This window comes from Quercus suber, unplaced genomic scaffold (assembly GCF_002906115.3).
Source record: "Quercus suber isolate HL8 unplaced genomic scaffold, Cork oak 2.0 scaffold_303, whole genome shotgun sequence".
NCBI classification, from domain to species: Eukaryota; Viridiplantae; Streptophyta; class Magnoliopsida; order Fagales; family Fagaceae; genus Quercus; species Quercus suber.
In genome coordinates, this window is record NW_027069759.1 from 66206 (window position 1) to 88191 (window position 21986).

The following is a 21986-nucleotide window of genomic DNA, read 5'->3' on the forward strand; positions in this document are numbered from 1 at the left end:
CCTTCACAAGCCAAAAAAAAAAAGGTAAGATAATTTGTTTTCAATTTTCCTCTCTATTGATCCTGTATTCCTATTTCTAAATACATCAAAACGGAAATAATTCTTTTTCCATTGTATCTTTTTTTTTCTTCCCTCACCCTAGCTACAACCAAGTATGGTATAACAGGATAAACTAACCTAATTTTTTAAGATAAGTGGAGAGAAACAAACACTAATAACTTTATAATTTTTTCCAAAGTAGTATCTTCAAACAAAAAAAAAAAAAAAAGGTTTACTAATTGGATTTTTTTTTTTTTTTCTATACAGGTTTTAATTGGATTTTAAAAAAGAAAGAAAGGAAGTGTACTCATTAATTAAGGAAGGCCAAATCAACCTGAATAACATGATGAATATTTGGTGGTACATGTAACGTCTTCCGTTTAATCAATTAAATTGAGTGAAGTAATTAGAACTCTATATTATAGAAGAAGGCTCAATTAATTTTATTTTACAATAATCAATGATCTATAAGATGACACTCTATCAATGAAGGGATCCTATCAATTTTTATATCAGATAAAAATGGTATTACTCTACAATCATTTTTCTCATTTTGACTATCAAGATTCATTAATTAGTGCAATAAGAATAGGTGTTTAATGGGTTTGGTCTGGTTGAATTTTCAAGGAATTGGTTGAATTATTTGTGTTCCAAACCTTGGAAAATATGATCTTGTTCCATATGGTCAGAGACAACTAAAGAACCTTCTGAAAATACTCATCAATCATGGCATGAGTTTAGGGATGAGTCTTGGATTCCAGCCAACACGACATTCAATAATTTAAAAGAATCCTAAAATTTTCTCTTTCTTCCTGTCTTTCTATTGATTAAAGTTTCCTAGTAGGTTCTCAACTAATTGATTCTTAGTTATTAAATATTGTAGAAAATTAACAAATGCATTTTCTTTCGCAGTCTTATTGTGTTACAGCCAATTATCAGTAGATCTCATGATTTCCAAAATATTTACAACAATGTTATTAAGCAATGTTACTCAAAAACTAAAAACTACTTTGGATGCATTCTCAAAAGTAATCATGGCTTTTGAGTGGGATTGTAGTGTGTCTTTATGTTAGAACCTCTTTCCCTCTCCTTGTGTGTGTATTTGTTTCTCAAAAAAAATACAATATTTAAACATCCTAAATTGAAAAATGTGACTCAAACACTATTGCCAAACACTTATCTTTTTTTTTCTTTTCTTTTTTGCTACAATTTTCAGTGCTTAAACACTGAAAACTTTTGTTTGAGCTTGCATATCAACCAAGCTCTATAAATTTCCGTAAACAAATTTACCATTGGTGTTAAATATAACTACTTTTTTTATCTTGATTCTATTTGTTGCAGCTCCATTGGATGCCTATACATTTCCTTCAAACAAATTTATCTTTGGTGTTAATTAACTTGTTTATTATCTTGGTGCTATTTGTTGTAGCTGTACAATCTATAGGTGTAAATTATGGAACAATTGCCGATGATTTACCACTTGCAACTGAAGTAATAGTCCTATACAAAACAAGTGGCATAGGGAAAATGAGGATTTTCGATCCAAATCAAGCAACCCTCTAAGCCCTAAAAGGATCCAGCATATCGGTCATTGTTGGAGTTGTCAACAATGATCTTCAAGGCCTTGCACTAGTCCTACAGCTGCAAATGATTGGGCACAAACAAACATAAGTCCTTAGTTGCCTGATGTCAATATTAGTTACATTGCTGCTGGGAATGAAATAAAACCCAATGATCCATTAGCCCAATATGTTGGACCAGCCATGCAAAACTTATACAATGGAGTTACATCTTCTAATTTTCCAACCCAAATCAAAGTTTCTACAGTAATAGACATGTCATTGATGGGCAATACTTACCCTCCATCTTCAAGCTCCTTTAGTGACAATGCAAGTGCATACATAAATGCAATCGCTAGCTTCCTAGTAAGCACTAAGGCGCCACTTCTTGCCAATGTGTACCCATATTTTGCCTACTTAAGTGACCCAACAGACATTAAGCTTGATTATGCCTTATTAAATTCATCAGGGGTTGTGGTACAAGATGGTAACTTAGGGTACCAAAATCTCTTTGATGCAATGATGGATTCTCTCTATTCTGCTCTTGAGAAGATTGGTGCGGGCAATTTGATTGTCATTGTAACAGAGACCGGTTGGCCATCCGACGGTGGTGTAGCAGCTACAGTTGACGATGCAGGCACTTACTAGAAGAATTTGATTAGTCATGTGAACAATGGGACTCCGAAGAGGCCTGGACCATTAGAAACATACTTGTTTGCTATGTTTGATGAAGACCAAAAGGGTCCAGCGGAAACTGAGAAACATTTTGGCCTCTTCTCACTTACCAAGCAACCCAAGTACCAACTCAGTTTTTTTTAAGATAATTGCAGTAGGAATTGTAATCTTTATTACTAGAACAAAATATATTTTTTTTTTTTAAGAATCATGAAATAAAAGATGTTACAAAGGAAGAACTAAAACTATAAATTTAATTGTAACATTGGAATAGAACTCAAGATCTATATTTATGAATTATCTTTTTTATTTAATTTTTTTCCTAAAAATGAATATTTTTTAAATTTGAGAGAGATTATCTTTTTATTTTATAATTTTTGTGTACATATCGAAAGTGTAAATTTAGTAAATATATCAATTTTAAAAGTTATTACACGTACATACTAAGAAATAATTATTACAATATTTCCAAAAAGAAATAGTTGTTCCTCAATTTATGGAATAACGGTTACTTATAATAAATTTGCAACCAAATAATCAAATGATTATTTCACAAGACTAGTCATCTTATTACAAAACCTGTTACAACATATCATACACGCCCTTAGTTTAGAGAGAGAGAGAGGGCGCGCGTGTGTGTGTGCGCGCGTGCGTGTGTGTGTGTGCACCCACGCATGCAAAATATGTATATATGATACTAGATAGGTTGGAGAAGCTAGCTGCGTTGTTGGTAATCTATATTGTGTTGGTGTATTTTATAAATGTAAATAAATTTATAATTTTGCTCTAACAAAATTTACTTTGATGTAATATACTCTATTTGAATATATTACTTGCTACGTAGTTGAAATGGTACGCTGATAAACTTGCTACATAGTTGAGATGTGTTAGAAGTATGTAATTAAAAGATTAAATTTATCATATCTCAATAGTTTAAACTTTTGGAACAATCGATAATTTAACTGGGTACCAGAGCATGGGATCCTGAGTTCAATCTTTGTCTCCTCTACTCTGCCTCCTATTTAAATTCCCACATGTTGGACCTTACTTATTAAAATGTAGTTTCAGCCCACACATGAGAAAGAGTGTTAGAAGTATGTGGTTAAATAATTATATTTATCATATCCCAATAGTTTCAACTTTTGGGACAATTGTTAATTTAACAAGATGTACATTTTAATATTCTCCTGCAGTGGCGAGAAACACCCTTAAGAGAGTGAAATATATGTTCCTTAGCGAAGTCATATTACAGTATGGACGAAACCACCATTGGACTAGGGGGGGGGGGGGCGGGAGGGTCCTCCTAAATTTTTTTGAAAAAAATATTATTATATATATGTGTGCTAATTTTAGCAATTTTGTTCTATAAAATTACATTTTATTTCCTTTTAATAATTTCATTAATTCTTTTAAAAGTAATGTTATAATCACAAACTTTTTTATAACATTTTTACAAACTATTTTGGTATCAAATTCTTATTGGTTTACATATAGGCCTACCACTTACATCATTTTTTTACTTACCAGTAACCACTTATCATAGCAGTAATTTATAAAAAAACTTATAACTCTAGCATTTTCCTTATTTTAGTTAGTATAAAAAAATTTATAGATCTAAAATCTAAAACAAAATATATAAGCCCAAAAAAATAGCTCAACAACAAAAATTACTAGTAAAACTAAAAAACAATTAAGCTCAATTAACTAATTTTAACCAAAATAAATAACTCTGTCCTTTAAAAAATTATATGCAAAAATAATTTTATTCTTACCAAAAAAAAAAAAACAAAAAACAAAAAACCTCAGCAGCTAAGTAGCAAAGTCAAAGATTGAAACTGCTGCACACAGTCAACAATAAAGCCGCCTCTTAACTCAAAATTTTGGCTCCATCCCTGTATAACAGTGATATACTATCTTTCTTAATCTTTTACTATTATAAACATTGACACTAAATTTTGTTATTTTTCATTTTAAAATTATTAAAACAATAATATTTAATTCTTTTGATTTGTTTCAAGTTTGTTATATCAATGTGAGTTGTCAAATTATATATTATTACTTTTGAAACGCGGAACCAACATATTAGTTGGAATGCTACAAACTTTAATTGGTTTTAAAATTGCTTGTTAGCTTAAAATTATTGTGTTCACTATCTTCACCTTCTACACCCTTCCCCTTGATGAGTCGATGACGTACAACAAACTTATGATTTCATTCTTTTAGAGAGTCCCAATTGTGTTGGAATTTAGGTAATCTTTCATTTCAAGATTACAGACTAAAATCTCGTGTTGGACTTTACCTATTAAGAGGAGTTTGGACACAAATGTAAGGGTGTGTGATAGAATTGTGGTTAAATAATTAAATTTATCATATCTTAATAGTTTAAACTTTTGAGACAATTAGTAATTTAACATAGTATGAGAGCAGGAAATTTTGAGTTAGCATATATGAAAAACAAGCAACTTGGCTACAAACTATATACAACTGAAAATTCGATTATACCTCCTATTATCTTGTAAAACAAACAAATTTACCTTTCTATAAAAATAACTCGTTTTCTTCTACACCTTTTAATCTCGCTCACTCTAATATTTATTAGGGTCTGATTTCAGTCCTTATTGAGGCAGGATCCTAGTATTTTATCATTTTTTATGATTACTCATAATACACATGCATATATCTCTTAGAATATTAGAATATATCTCTTATAAACTCACTCATATTTATCAACATTTTCAGAAATGGTTCAAACACAATATTCCGGTACCATTAAAATCTTTTGATTGGAAATTTTCAGGAATACAATGACAAAACATTCATCACTTTCTTGAAGAAAAAAAATTGGTACATTACCTCATCACTCTTTTCCATATACCTTTCAAGTTTCAACAGAATGATCATGTGGATCTACGCAAAAATCATCACAATCTATACAATCCACGCCCTTAAAAGTTTGTGGACTAAATTATATGCTCAAAAAAACCACAAGGGATAAATTATAATATTCCCTCAAAATCTAATATTAGTCAAGCTTAGCAACAAACATGTACAAAAAGATAAGTAGAATATATATCATTTATGTTACCCCACATTACTTCCACCTCTCCTTTTTAAAAGAAAGCATATGATAATTACTAATAAAGCATAATAGTATTTTTGCTAGCCAGCTAGCTAGCTAAGTCGTATATATAGCTGCAATTTTGAGACTAGATAGGATTGTTAGTCTCTTGTTTCCTTGACTTCTCGGCCAGCAATGCATTATATTCCTCTCTCATGCTATTATATTTCTCGCACAATTTCTTGAAAGCTTCCATTTGGTCCTGATTCGGGACTTTCTTCTTCTTATTTTCCAGAAGATGCTTAGTTTCTTCAATTTGTTTCTTGAGCCCTTCAATCTTTGCACTTTTCTCCTCCAGCTGCTTACGAAGCACCTCCAAGTCCGGTGTTTTCGTAGCTAAAATTGTAAGGTTTACTCATATAATTAATGTTAACAATTAATGTGAAAAACAAAGCTATCTTGAAGTCCAAATTTTATTTGATCACAACTAATATATATACTTTGGGGGGAGGTTTGGGTCCAGTGTCCAGTGATACTAAACCTGTTGAAATTGTAACACATATCCATTTTTGGACACGTGTTACCATCTGATTAGGTCCAGTGCACTTGAAGCACTAGACCTAATCAAGACCCTATACTTTGAAACCAAAGTTTAAAGGTACCAATACCCTCTTTTCAATAAAAAAATTTAAAAAAAAAATTGTACGAATCCCCTCTTGGGATTTCTGAATTTCTGTGTCCCAATTGATGGTATTACAGACCCTACACTAACAACCTATTTAACCCGTTTTTACATGTTTTTACAATAAATGTAGGGCTCAACCTGCCATGTTAAGAAGAAATGAACCACATCAAATAAAAAATTTTAAGATATTATTCACCCTCCCTATAAAACAATCAAAATTTCCCTTTTTGGTTACCTCTAAATAATAGTCCATTGCCAAAAACAGGAATTAAATTTTGTCAATTTTAAATATTTATTACAATAAAGTACGAGTGATTATTTACTTATCAATATAAAAGTAGATGATAATATTAGGAAATTAGTATATTGAGATATATAGATGGGACTTTTTTATACAAGTTATAACTTAAAACTTGTATTTTTTTTTTTTTAGCGAAATTATTATTTAGGAAGAAGCATGTAATTAGTAAGTACTAAATATTCTTTCACATTCTTTTATACTAATTATTCAATTAATATATTCACAATTGATGCAAAAATGTACAAATTTGAAAAATCTAAAAAAATTTCACATTTAAAATATTGTGGATGTGGAAAAGAAAAAGTAGATATGAGAAAATAAAATTTCTACATCAAAATCTCAGGCAAATTAAGAAATTTATGGATATCTATGTTTTTGTCCATTCTAAAAATTTATGGATATCTTTGTTTTTGTCCATTCTAAAAACACAAAGGGATTACACATCAAAATGGAATAGGGAGCAAAAGTGGAATATACTCAATATAGTACCTGCGAAAATGTTTGAACTGCCACCTTCCATCACTTTCACGAATTTCTTAAAAAGAAAAGGAAAAAAAAAAAGAGTTAACGAGTCAAAGATCTCAGAAAGTATACCATAACAAAATAAATGTACTAAAAAAATCATTAAAAAATATATAAACCTTAAAAAATTGACAATGGGTTAGTTTATTTTCTTCCCCTATTCATAATATACTAATGTATTGGATGTGAAATATGCATGAGCCTATTCATAACCATAACATGATAAATTACATTTTTCATTTTAAAAATAAAAATTCTTACTATATTTTGGGGAATGTGAATTTTGCAGTTTAGGCTGAAAAATTGTGTTTTATACCTGATCAATGATGTGTCCAAGAAAAAAAAATCAAAAATATAAAAATTAAAAAATTGGCCCATTTAATGATATGGTTTTGCATGTCTCTAACGTGTCAAGTTAGAGATATTCAGTTAGACACATTTCTAGCATGTTAATCCCGAAACTTACGAGATAAGATCCCCTCCCATTTGATAATTCATAATAATATAAAACTTACTAAATTTTTTTTTCTTTTTTGGAAAAACAAAATTAAAAAAAAAATGAGACAAAAAGAGAAAGAATGAGAAGATAAACAGTGTTGCAACTTAATGAAATTTTTAGTATGTGTAACCAACTCTTTTTTTTTCTTTTTCTTTTTTCTTTTTTTCTTCTTATAGCAAATCTTCTTCAAATTTTTTTTTTTACTAAATTTTAATGGGATGCAAGAAAGAGAACTTTCAGACAAGAAAAATACTCAAAAATTGTAAAAATCTTTCTGAAATGAATTAAACTGTAAAATTTCATCAACAGTAATACTAGATAAACAGACCTTAACTTTCTCCACCGAGCACTGCTTGCCTCTCTCTCTCTCTCTGTGGTGCCCCTGCACTATGGTGTTTCAACCTTCATGACCCACGAATTGTAGGATTTATATATGAATTTGAGCTGAATGATGAATGGACTAGTGGCAATGGTACAAGACCTATAGCTAGGCTAGCTAAGGAAGACAGAATCCATGATGTAGGGCAACTTTCTCAGATGGATAAAAGATCTCCACTGTAAATCTATTGGTACATAGATTTGCTGGCCATTGATGTAAAACTCTCTCTCTCACACACACCATGCCTTCCTTTACCGTCCATTAGTGGGAATCAGAATATTTTTGCATGTTTAGGACCGACATGCACGTGATTCAACCTTAGCTCATACTGAGTACTTTTGTTACATCTAGGAAAAGAAGGACCATAATTTTTGTTGTCTTCTTATGAGGGTCCTTAGTAAGGGCCATATAATTTGATAATTTAGATATCTTTGCATGGTTCTGGGCCTATAGAATGAGCAATTTGTAAACTTAAAATGCATTTGAGAATTGGACTTCTTGAATAAAAGACCAAAAGAATATATGGACTACTTCTTAGCATTGACCCTTAACCAAATATGGTATCTGCTAGCTATGACAATGGACCATACCATGAATTATCAAAGACCCACTTTTTCCCTTTTTGCTAAAGCGTGTATCCCGTAGTGCAATTTGGATTGAACCCATTTCTTGGAAAGGTCATCATCAGAAACTGGCTCAGATGCCACTAGTGCATTTCGGTCTTCGGAGTTGGTGTTCAATGGGTTAGGTCAGATTGCATTTGTAGGAATGGGTTCACCAATTATTGGAATTTTTTTTTTTCCCCAGTTAACTCAATTAGTAAAATCTCTAATAGTTGTATAAGAGATCTGAGATTCAATTCTCGCCTACACCAAAAATTGATTGGTGTCTTGGTCTGATGATAAAGAGCTATCATCATGAGCGAACGTCATAGGTTGAAAATTTCTCAAAAAAAAAAAAATTGGAATTTTTTTTTTAGAAGAAAGACAATGTATTCATTAATTAAGGAATGTCAAATCAACCTGAATAACATGATGAATGTCTTGTGATATGTTTTCCATTCAAACAATTAAATTTAGAAATAATTAGAATTCTAAATTACAGAAGAAGACTTGATTAATTTTATTTTACAATAATCAATGATCTGTAAGATGGCACTCTATCAATTAAGGAATCCGATCCATTTTTATATCAGATAAAAATGGTACTACTCTACAGTCATTTTTCTCATTTTAACTTTCTAGATTCATTAATTAGTGCAATAAGAACAGGTCTTTAATGGGCTTAGTCTGGTTGAATTTTCAAGGAATTGGTTGAATCATTTGTGTTCCAAACCTGGGAAAAATATGGTCTTGTTCCATTATTCCATATGGTCAGAGACGACTAAAGGACCTTCTGAAAATACTCATCAATCATGGCATGAGTCTAGGAATGAGTCTAGAATTCTAGCCAACACGACTTTCAATAATTTAAAATAAATAATTCCTAAAATTTTCTCTCTTTTTCCTTTCTTTCCTTAAAGTTTCCTAGTAGGTTCTCAACTAATTGATTCTTAGTTATTAACAATTGTAGAAAATTAACAAGTACGTTTTCTTTCGCATTCTTATTGCGTTACAGCCAATTGTTTTATACTTTTATGTTTAGCAAAAAACTAAATACATAAAAATCAAAACCAATTTTTTAATTTGTTTCTTAATAAGAACCTTGTAATTTAATGGAATAACCTCCTCTCTTTTTTAAGAGAACAAAGGTTCGAATCTCCTTTACTCATTATTATAACTATCAAATTTTCAAAAATAAAATTATTCAATTTATTTTTAAAAATTATAATGATCATAATAAGATAGCACTCACTATCCTAATAGACCCTACTCATCCTTCAAGACTTCGTCTTAGGGTTTGTGTGTTATGATATATGTTTGTAAGATGAAATTAATTGGGATTTAATTAAGTATATTTAAGAAACAATGTAGCTTTAAAAAGTTGTAGGTCTACTATGTTTGGTTGGGAAGAAAAGGAGGGAAAGGAAAGATGAGGAGTTGAAGAGTTGGCTTTCCATGGTTTGGTTGAGTTTTCTAGTTGGCCAAACATCAAATTTAATTAAGTTTTCTGTTTGGCCCTTCATGAAAATGAAAATTTTAAAACATAAAATGCTAAAATAAAAACAACCTCAAATTTTAAAAATAAAAAACATACTAACGTTATTGAAATACCCTTAACTTCTTCTCATAAACAAGGGCACAAAGGTAAAACTCATATTTTTCTTTTCCCCTTCCTTCACAAGCCAAAAAAAAGGTAAGATAATTTGTTCTCCATTTTCCTCTTTATTGATCCTGTATTCTATTTCTAAACACATCAAAAGGGAAATAATTCTTTTTCCATTGTATCTTTCTTTTTCTTCCCTCGCCCTAGCTATAACCAGGAATAATATAAAAGGATAAACTAACCTAATTTTTTAAGATTAGTGGAGAGAAACAAACACTAATAACTTTATAATTTTTCCCAAAGTAGTATCTTCAAACACAAAAAAAAAAAAAAAAAAAAAAAAAAAAAAAACATCTAAAAGTAAAAATTCTCTCCAACAAATTCGCCCATTTTCTAATGTTCCGTTTCTTTTTTTCTTTTTCCTATTTTCATGGTCAAAGGGCAAGTCAAGTATTCCAGTCAATTAATCAAAGTCACGCAAGTCAATTTGCCCGACTTGAAGGCCACTCTGTATAAGAATCATAAAAGAAAGCACACAATGTGACTAGGTTGTGTTTTAGACTTTTAGTTTTTATATATCGAAATTATGCAAAATGAACTAAATATTACAATACATTCTGGTCAAAATTAAAATAAAATATATTACAAGTACAACACATTATAAAATTATTTTAAATAAATAATAAAACTTAGATTTATTAAAAAAAGGATTTATGGTAAATTATTAAAATAATATAAAATAAATAATAAATTTTTCTGATTTTCTGAAAATCTTTGATAATGGAACATTTTTAATTGGAGTAACTAATTTGAAATTTAGGCAACAGTGTTTCACTTAAAGCAAATATATTAATTATTTTATATAATTATAGTGTGTTACATAATATAAAGAAAAAAAAAATCAAATAATAATAATAAAGAATGAGAGGGCATCAATTTGTATGACACAACTTTTATTATAATAAATAATATAATTTGAAGATGAGGTTATATAATACATTATTGTAAATGTTTTTAGTGAAAATAACTAAATGAATTGTTACGTAAATCTACTATTCTCATGTAGTATACTTATATCTCACATGGAATAATTTTTTGGGGGGTTTAGAGAGGTTTTAGTCACAATTTATTATGTTAATTGATTTTTTTTTTAAGAAATTATGTTAATTTTTATTAATAGTGATTCATTGATAATGTGAATTTAAGTAATTTAAATTTTTTATTGGTTTTCTTTAAAATCTATATATATACAGTTGATTTTCGACCTTCTGTTAGCTCAATTAATTAAGTTTTTTTTTATTCTCGAATAAAGGATCTAGGTTTAAATTTCACTTACACCAAAAATCATCATGGAATGTGTTAGATTCTAAAAGTTTAAACAATTGGCAAATCGTAAACATAAACTTGTCTAAATATAAATCTTAGAGTCTATGAAGTCATATTAGACAATGCTCAAAGTGTTTCAAGTCAAAATTCAAAGTACATATAAGCTGCAGGCAAAAAGTCAAAATCAGACTGGTTTGATCGATTAGGAGAATTTTTCGATCAATTGAAAGTCGCAGATCTACAAAAATTAACAAACGTAAAAAGCCCATAACTTATCCATTTGAAGCTCAAATCACGATCCCTTTTTTCTAGTATTTAAAGAACATAGAGGGGGATTTTAGAAATTTTTAGAGAGAAAAGAGTGCATCTTGTGCCTCAAATTATAGATCTAGGGTTTTGTACCAAAACCTCTCTAAAGTCTTCTGCTGATAATATTCCTTGAAGAATCTCAATATCTGGTGTTGTAGAAGTTGTTGCATACAACATTAATTAGTGATGTTGATCTGAAACCTTTGAATGAGATCTCAAAGTCACAAACAAGGGTGCTTGTGTTGTTGTAAATCCAAGAAGAGAAGGAGTCCATGAATTTAGAGTTTGCACGTGGTCATGTAAGTAAGTTATTACTGGAGGTAGCAATAGATTTAGGATTAAATCTGATTGTAAAAACTTCAATTCTCTTATAGTGGATTTGGTTTACCTTAAAGATAGCTAAGTTAAATCCTCTCCAGGTTTTTACCTTGAAATGGTTCGTTTTATTGGTTTTCCTAGGTCATCATATCATGTGTAATTTCCTTTTTCACATCTTTGCATGATATGATTTATTTGTGTTTAACCTAGATCTGATAATTAATTTAAACAATCACTTGGTTAATATATTAGGTTAAAACAATCTGGTTTAAAGAGTCTAAACAAACAAACAAGTTATATCAGAGCAAGTTAGCTCTTGTTTTTAGGTTTTTAGACCTAGAGTTGATCCTTAATCCCTGCTATCATGGATAATTTTAAGTGTCTATCTAGTCATATTTGTGATGATTTGGATAAAAATGACACTAATGTTTTTGTTGATCTTTTTTATGCCTGTAAAACTCTTTATAAGGAATTAACTAAATCTATGAAAATTGCTAAGAAATTCAAGGAAGAGTTAAAATTGACTAATCTTGAAAAAGAGGAATTGATTGTGAGATTGGATGAATCTAATAAAAAGAATGAATTTTTGAGAAATCAAATTTCCTCTCAAGATGAAAAGATGAAAAGTTTGGAACAAAAGTTAGCTGAGTCTGAAGCTAAACTTGAAAATTTAACTAGTGCCAAGGCTGTTATTGATGACAAATCTGTTTCTGTTCCTGTTAAGCCTAATAATAAAGTTTATGTTCCTCCTTTCATGAGGAATTATAAAGAAAATGCTTATTTTGCTAGGTTAAACAAAGGTAAAAGTTCTGATAATGCAGAAGTTTCTAAACCTAAATCTAAACCTATTGATAGATTGCTTAAGAAATCTATTTTTGTGCCTACCTGTCGCCTTTGTGGTGTTGTTAGTCTTATTAGACCAAATTGTTCTTTGTTGAGGTAAAAACCAAAATCTAAGACTAGATTTGTTGTTAGGAATACTGATGTTCCTAAATTTGTTCCTGTGTTATAACTTTTGTGGTGTCTCCGGTCACATTCGTCCTAATTGTCATAGATTGAAACTTAAGCATTTTGTGTTTCAGTCTAGGATATGTGATGCTATCTCTCCTATCATAAGTCATGATAAATTGTTTCATATGCTTTTGAAAAATTTAAGCTTGTTGTCTTGTGAAATTAAGGAAATTGCAGAATTTCAATCTCTCTCAGAAGAAGTGTGTAATCCCTCAAATACACTCTGGTTCTCATGGTTTTTCACCTACAAAGCCAAAGACTCGTGCTATATGGGTGAGAAAAGATTCTCTCAGGTGAGTGTTATTTACTTGTCCATGATTTAATTCTTTCAATTATTCGCGAACATGTTTCCTTTCTATTTTTGGCTGTCTTGTTTTTTAGGTTGTTTTGATTAATTATTCAAAAAAAAAATCCAAAAACATTGAAAAACTTCAAAAAGACAAAAATGTTTTTTTTTTGTCTTGTTTTCTTGAGGATTACATGAATTATGATATCTCTTCTTAATTTAGAACATGTCTGATATTGTGGAGAAACATAAAAAGTGTGCATTGCATAACTAAGTGCAAGACTATTTTGAAATAAATACTATTTTGTATGAGTATGTACTAGTTTGTACATGTACTCATGGGTTAATTAAGAAATTGATATTTCTTGTTTGTATACCATCTATAGCTTAGTTGAGTACTGTCATGCATTGTTTTGCATTTTATTCATTTAGCATAATATGTGCATTTTGTTTTTGGTCATTATGAAAATTTGAAAATCCAAAAATATTTTTTTGTATTATACATCTTCAAGGTGCTATGTAGTGCTCATATTGTGTGAGCTGTTTATGGTTTTTAATCACATGCTCTTGATTTTGAAGTCACATTCGTTTGATTGTAAGGATTAAAAAATTATACGAGAAAGGCATAAATAATCATCTCATCATTGTTACTCGCCAATCATGAACACTTGTGTGCAGATCATAAAAGTCGTGCTCGGTAAAGTGTAGCACTAGCACAGCAAAATTCTTAAGGTGTTATTGTACATTAGTTAAAAGAAGCAAAATGCAAAATGCAAAACAAAGAAAAATGTACTTCAAAAGAAAAATCAAAATTAAAATTTAAGGAAAAAAAAATTGCATGGTTGCAAGCGTGTTTTCTAAGAGATGTGGGAGTTATATGATGTAATGAATATGATGTAACTCTTTCGGAGATAGTCACTTTCAAACTTATGTAATGAATAATGTAGAAAATGTGTTTATTCTCTATTTACATATCACCGTGTAAATATCTCATACACTTACTAGTTGCACACACCACAAGCAAAACTTTGTTAAATTTGGTACATGTAATTATTTGTTAAGTTTTGTGGCCTTCCAAAATTAAACTTCTTGATGTGTTTAATGCATTTTGGGGAGTGAGGAAAGAAAAGATTGAGGAAATTTGATAAAGTTTGAATTTTTCTTTGAAAAGTTTGGTTTTGAAAATTATTTGAACTCATGAACATACATGTCATATCATAAAAACAGTGTTTCAAATGATTCTATAGAAAAAATTTTGCAAAATTTTTCAAAGTTTCTGTTTCTTTATAATTCGACTGATCGAGTCTATTTTTTAACCAATCGAAAAGTGAAGAGGAAAAATATATTTTTAATTTAAATTCTCGAGTTCCTTCGATTCCTACCTAATTCCTTTCGATCAGTCAAGCATGTTTTCAAGTGTTTTTCTATTCTTGGCTCGATTCCTTTCAGCCAATCAAAACTAGAAAATTTTTGGTTTTTAGTTTCTTGATCAATCTATCTTTTCACGCATCATGTTTGTTAGGATTCACATGCATTGCATTGTTTTCTTTATCCCTCATGCATTTTTGCTCACACCTAACACGCATACACTTTGTTAAATTGGGTACTCAACTTGATTTAAAATTTGATTTATTAAATTTTTTAGTTCTGTACATTTTAGTATGTGTGAAAATTGGATTTTTTTTTTTTTTTTTGAGATATGGTGGATAATAAATGTGCAAATATTTTCTCTACTATTGAGATTTGTTTATAGGTCACATAATGTCAAGTTTGCATATATTGAAAGAGAGTATTTTTCTTCATATGTATCCTCAACTTATTTTTTTGTTAGGTTTGTGTCTTTTTAGTTTTTCTCAGCCTCCTAAATTTTCCCCAAAAATTGTTTTTTCCCAAAACTTGCTTTGTTTTTCCTATTTTTATAGGAGGAGAAAGTTGTTTTTAAAATCTATATTGTTCATAGGTGGAGTTGTTGCTCTTCATAGGGGAAGTTGTCTCTATTTTCTATAGAGCTAAATTATTTTGTGTTCCCTTGATTCTCTGTTTTCTCTTATCCTTTGTTGTGTATGTTTTCTATCTACCTTCTGATTGAGTTGTCTTTGTCAATACGTGACAAAAGGGGGGGAAAAAGATGAAATTTAGAAAAAGAAGAAGGTTTTTAAACTGTTTTTGTTTAGGGGGAGATGAATTTGTTTTTGAAAGAGGGAGAAAATAATTTTTTTGATGTATCTAACTTAGGGGGAGAGTTAGTTTGCTTTTGATTTTATATTTGTTATTTATTGTTTATTTGTCTTTATTTCCACACATGCGGTGTTGTGCTCTTTTGAGTGTTTCAGAAAAGACAGGTACATTCTAATCAAGATCTTCTACCTTTCTAGCAACTTTTGAGTTAGAAGTATTAGATTGGAATTTCTGATGTAATTGGGCATATTATTGTAATTGGGTTATTCTTTTATTTGAGCGTTTCATATTGTATGTAATTTTTGTCACAGATTACCAAAGGGAAAGATTGTTAGGTTCTAAAAGTTTAGAATAATTGGCAAATCGTGAATATAAACTTGTCTAAATATAGATCTTAGAGTCTATGAAGTCATATTAGACAATGCTCAAAGTGCTTCAAGTCAAAATTCAAAGAACATACAAGCTGCAGGTTCAAAAAGTCAAAATCAGACTGGTTCAATCAATCAAGAAAATTTTTCAATCGATCGGAAGTTGCAAATTAGCGAAAATCAACAAACGTAAAAAGCCTATAACATATCCGTTTGAAGCCCAAATCGCAATTTGTTTTTTCCAATATTTAAAGGACATTATAAGCTAACACTAGAGGGGGGGTTTAGAGAGAAAAGAGTGCATCTTGTGCCTCTAATTGTATATCTAGGGTTTTTGTACCCAAACCTCTCTAAAGTCTTCTACCGACAATATTACTTAAAGAACCTCAATATCCAATGTTGTAGAAGTTGTAACATACAAGATTAATTAGTGATGGTGATTTGAAACCTTTGAATAGGATCTCAAAGTCACAAGCAAGGGTGCTTATATTGCTGTAAATCCAAAACGAGAAGGAATTCATGGATTTAGAGCTTGCACGTGGTCGTGTTAGTAAGTTACTACTGGAGGTAGCAATAAATTTATGGTTAAATCTGATTGTAAAAATTTCAATTCTCTTATAGTGGATTTGGTTTACCTTGAAGATAGTTAGATTAAATCCTCTCCAGGTTTTTACCTTGAAACGGTTTGTTTCATTAGTTTTCCTGGGTTATCATATTGTGTGTTGTTTCCTTTTCCGCATCTTTATATGATATGATTTATTTGTGTTTAACCTAGATCTGATAATTAATTTAAGTAATCACTTGATTAATATATTAGGTTAAAACAATCTGGTTTAAGGGGTCTAAATGAACAAACAGAATGAAGCTAATAACCTAATAGGTTTAAATCCTATCATATTTAAAAAATAAATAAACAAAACAAACATAAACGATTCCATTACAACAACGTGTAATTGGGTTTGCTTGTTCTGATGTCTAGGTAAGTCTTGTTAGTTGACCTACTAGAATTATTTCGGTAGTTGACCTGATTTTAATGCTTATATTCCTAATTTTACCTCCACTTCTATAGGCGGGCTCACAAAATGTATCAATTAAAAAGGAAAACAATGCTCAGCTAGGCAGCTATATGGTAATTAATATTTTTTTTTTGGAGAGATTTTCAACCTATAGCGTCCGCTCCTGATGATAGCTCTTTATCATTAGACCAAGAGACCAATCAGTTTTTGGTGTAGGCGGGGATTGAACCCCAAATCTCTTATACAACCATCAGAGACTTTACCAGTTGAGCTAACTAGAACCCACATATGGTAATTAATATTGAATGTACCCTTCTTATAAATAAAAAATAAAAAATAAAAAAAAGTAATTGGGTTGGTTTCACTTTTTTTCCTAGAAAATGGTGTAATTTTTCCCTAAAATATCAAAATTTAACAATATATGTTTCTCATTACCTATTAGTAATAAAACTTTAATTTATATCCTTAGAATTCCTGCTAAATTAACAGGAATAAAAATCAACATTTAAAAAAAAAAAAAAAAAAAAAGCTTAATAGAGATTTAACCTTTTGTTAACCGCATAGATAAAATGTTTATTACCAATGGTCATGAGAGGATGTTATTTATTTATAAGTTTAACAGGAACATTACAACTATGTCATAGTTTTTTTTTTTTTTTTTTTTTTTTTTTTTACACACACACGTAGCAAAAATCATGCATCAAAATTGTTATGGGGATTCTAACAAGTTGTCTAGCATTATATAAGATTATTTGTAAGTTCCAGTTAGCTTAACTAATAAAGTCTCCGATGATTGAATAAGAAATCTGAGATTCAATTTTCGCATATACCAAAAACTAATTGGTGTCTTGGCCTGATGATAAAAAACTATTATCAGGAACGAAAGGTTGAAACTCTCTAAAATAAACATGAAACTCTCAAAATATATATATATATATATATTTGGGAGTTTCAACCTATGACGTCGTATAAAAGATTAGTTATTGCATACTAGATCCCAATAATTGAGATTAAGGTTTGGTCAAATTTATAACATACAATTTAGTAGAAAAAAAAAATTCTGTATACAAATATGTCTATCGATTTTTTTTAATTACTACTAAATTACAGAATAAATATAAGATATAATATTCAAATGTCAAAGTATTTCTAGAATCTACTCATTATTCTTCCCACCTCCTAGAATTACGTAACTACTGGGCAATAGATCGATTATAGCTCATATAAAGACCATATGACTTTCTGAACTTCATAATTCTGACTTAGACTTATTCCAATGCATGCACATGGGAGTACTTGACTGGTTGACCCTCTTTCCCTTTCCCTATATAGTCGGAGTTCACAAGGCAGAGATATCCAAAGGGCAAGAAAATTCATTGTAGTTTTTGCTTCCTATCCCCAATGGCCTATTTCTTTGAGATGAATAATAAATTTTTAATACTTGCTACATTCATGCTTCTTGGGTTGTTCATGTCCTCCCTAGAAAAAATAGGTATGTTTATTGGGCCTTATTTATTTGTTTTTATCAATGTACGTACACATTTATCATCATCTCATGTAGCTAAATTAGCAGTATGCATGGGACGTATTTGGTTGACACTAGTTTGTCACGCTTAATATATCAACATACAAATCTTAGCCCCAAATTTTTAGAGTCAGTTATGAATCCTCAACATATTAGTTAAGGTCAATCATATGCATTCTTTTTCGACTTTTTTATTCTATCCAAATCATACTCTCTGCTACTTTTTTAATTAACAAGCCCTTTTTTAAAGGAAGATCCTCATATTTGGTAGTATATTTCCATGCATTTTCACTTATCAATCAAACATTTTCATTTTAGCCTTGCTCATTTTATAAATATGTTGCTTCTTAATGTGCATAGTTAGTCTTATGAAAGTTTTACAAAATTTTCTCTTGGACCTAATATGTATTCTAGGATCACACCCTTTTCAATCTCTCAATCTTTATGAATTATTAATTCAAGATATCAAAAGCTTTCTCTCTTTAGTATCTCTTGGCCATTGAGCCTTACCACTACTTTTTTTTTCTTTTTCTTTTTCTTTTTTTTTTTTTTACTTTTGCTAAGTCTACATGTCATATCCTTGAGTCCTACATAATTTAAAGTCTTTAGATTCTAGTGTGTCCTGCCAAATTTTTAACTTAGCATTAATTCTTCTAATTTCATCTACCAAAATAGAAATAAAACTTTCATTTAATTATTAAAGCTTATTATTCAATAAATGATTATGATTCACACAATTGAACATAATATTCTAATTTTATCAAAACTGAGTATCAAACTATAAAATAAATATCAAGCTAACATATTTAAAAAAATACATATATTATATTATTATTTAAACTATAAAGTATAAACTACACAAGTTGGGTTTAAGGTATAATTTGAAAAACCTTTGACTCGTACCTTACCCATTTGGTAACGTTGTAGGGTTTAAGTCGAACGAATGTTGGTCTTTAACTAGAATTTGTTTTATCTGTTTTAAGTATTTTAATAGGTTCATGGAGTTGGCTTCAAAGAAAAAAAAAATAGGTTCATGGAGTTTCTTTTGTAAACATGTCGGATTAGGATGAGATTGTACATATTAAGACAACTCAAGTTTCTTACATAAAAAAAAAATAAAAAATAATAATAATAATAAATAAATAAACAAATAACTCATGTTTTAATAATAATAAAAAAGGCACAATTATCCATATTCACGTACCCAACATATATTACATTTTGCCTGTTCTTAGGGAAAACCAATATATTAATTAGGTAATCATTATTGTAAAAAGAAACTACCCTCTTGAATTTTGAGTAGGTGAGAATAAAAGACTGCAATAAGTTCTTTAACTTACCAAAATTTGGGCACCTCACCTTACTATTTAACTTTAAGCATTCCAAACTTTATTAGATTTTAACCAAAATTCTAGCAGTGTAAATTATATGAATTTTATCTTGTCTTTGAAAACTAAAAATATGAATTTTGTCCTGTTGTTGAAAACTAAAAGATCTTGATTCAATTTGATGCAGGTGCACAACCTATAGGTGTTTGCTATGGACAAATAGGAGACAATTTACCACCTGAACAGGAAGTTATAAATCTTTTTCGAACAAATGGCATAGGAAAAATGCGAATTTATGGTCCAAATCCAGCAATCTTGGAGGCCCTTAGAGGATCCAACATAGAACTGATCCTGGATGTCACTAATGATAAACTTCAAGCCCTTTCTGATGCTGCAACTGCAAATGATTGGGTCCGGCAAAATGTACTGAACTACCCAGATGTCACATATAGGTACATTGCTGTTGGGAATGAAATAAAGCCTAATGATGGAAGGGCCCAATATGTTGTACCAGCCATGCAGAACATTCACAATGCAATTGTCTCAGCCAATTTACAAGACCAAATTAAGGTTTCAACATCAATAGATATGTCACTGTTGGGCAATGCATACCCTCCATCAGCGGGCTCATTCAGTGACAGTGCAAGTTCATACATGGCCTCAGTCATTTCCTTCCTAGCAAACAATGGGGCACCACTTCTTGCCAATGTGTACCCATACTTTAGCTACATTGGCAACTCACAAAGCATCAGTTTAGACTATGCCTTATTAAGATCACCAGGGGTTGTGGTACAAGATGGTGAGTATGGATACCAAAATCTCTTTGATGCAATCTTGGATGCTCTCTATTCTGCCCTTGAGAAATCAGGTGGTTCCAATGTGAAGGTTGTTGTATCAGAGAGTGGTTGGCCATCTGAGGGTCATGCTGCTGCAACAATTGATAATGCTGCCACGTACTACCAGAATTTGATCAATCATGTGAACAGTGGGACTCCAAAGAGGCCTGGACAAGCTATACAAACTCATTTGTTTGCTATGTTTGATGAAAACAACAAAGGCCCTGAAGAAACTGAGCGACATTTTGGTCTCTTCCACCCTGATAAACAGCCAAAATACCAAATCAGATTCAATTAGAAGAGTAATTGTTTTTTTTTTGGTAAAATTTATACAGTTTTTGTTTGAAAATAATCTTGTCCCTTCGTTAACCCGGCAAGTATAACATGGGATTATTTGTGTTAGAATAAGTTGATGATGCCATATTTTGGTAGTATTTATAAACTATTGGTGCTAATGCTATAAAATGTAATTCAAATTGTCTTAATTAACATGCTTATAAACTGTCTCTAGTTTCTTTATTTCAATTCCTTTTCATTTGTTTCTATAGTTACATGCACTGTCATATTATATAGCATTGATCTCAAGTTTTGTTTTACAGTAATTATACACAATTAATTTGTTTAGCATTAACAAAAAAGGACTTTCTAATCAAAAGTCATGTAGCTCTGCTGGTATCTCCTAATATTTCCAACGAAAATATCTAGGTTCAAATCCCCCTCCCTCAATTATGGAATTATCCAAAAAAAGAAGAGTAAAATGGCCTTCCAAGGTTCAAGAAAATAGGTTGCAGAACCTTATATCAATATATCAGACACGTACACATTCTTTCTAAACCAATTTAGTTATAACGTTACAGTAGACACACCATGTTTACCTAATTGATAGCGGCTTTTGTAACTGACTCACTGTGGTCGTCAAGGATACATAAACAGAATTATACTGCTGGCTACTCTGTCAATATGGTCTGTCCAAAATCTATAGGGGATGTTCTAGTATTAATATCTGATCTTGAACCCTTATTAAGCCTCTTTTCAGTATTCATGGTTACAGATTGGATTATTTCTTTAAACCTAATGCTTTATTTGATCTTCCACTGTGGACGTCTCTATTTGTTCACCGCTAAATAAACTTTTAAATTGAATTATCGGTAAACCACAATCGAAGCAATGATTAAAAGCTGGCCTTTGGGACATTCGATGAGAGAATAACATATTCTTTACTTTGCATGAAAAACAATGCTGGCTGCAATGGCCATAATCCTGAAATACTTGCTCTAGGCCTCGTTACATATTTTTGGTGACTCACTTGTGCCCTATATTCTCTTAATGCCTTAGCAGAATAAGGGTCTTCACTATAGTCATAATCAATTGGTTATAACCCATTTTCCCTTCCCCCCCCCCCCCAGACGTCTCTAATTTGTTAACCGCTAAATAAACTTTTAAATTGAATTATCAGTAAACCACAATCGAAGCAATGATTAATAGCTGGCCTTTGGGACATTCGATGAGAGAATAACATATTCTTTCCTTTGCATGAATAATGAGGGAATAAAGATCCATTTC

The 21986-nt window shown here is 30.4% G+C and overlaps 1 protein-coding gene and 1 pseudogene across 1 annotated transcript; both read left to right on the forward strand.

Moving 5' to 3' along the window:
* The first annotated feature begins 1389 nt into the window (after window positions 1-1389).
* LOC112015582 (glucan endo-1,3-beta-glucosidase-like) lies at window positions 1390-2417 on the forward strand (annotated as a pseudogene).
* A 15690-nt stretch (window positions 2418-18107) lies between these two features.
* On the forward strand, window positions 18108-20929 carry LOC112015737 (glucan endo-1,3-beta-glucosidase). The gene is made up of 2 exons (XM_065782463.1): window positions 18108-18226; window positions 19775-20929. The coding sequence occupies exons 1-2, from the start codon at window positions 18136-18138 to the stop codon at window positions 20719-20721; spliced, it is 1038 nt and encodes a 345-aa protein (XP_065638535.1). The 5' UTR covers window positions 18108-18135; the 3' UTR covers window positions 20722-20929.
* The last annotated feature ends 1057 nt before the right edge of the window (window positions 20930-21986 follow it).

What these genes read in the sequence shown, in the direction of transcription:
- LOC112015737 (XM_065782463.1), top strand. Translation starts at nt 18,136, where the DNA reads ATGGCCTATTTCTTTGAGATGAATAATAAATTTTTAATACTTGCTACA. An exon ending in GTCCTCCCTAGAAAAAATAG is followed by an intron (nt 18,227 to 19,774) that starts GTATGTTTATTG and finishes AATTTGATGCAG; the next exon opens with GTGCACAACCTATAGGTGTT.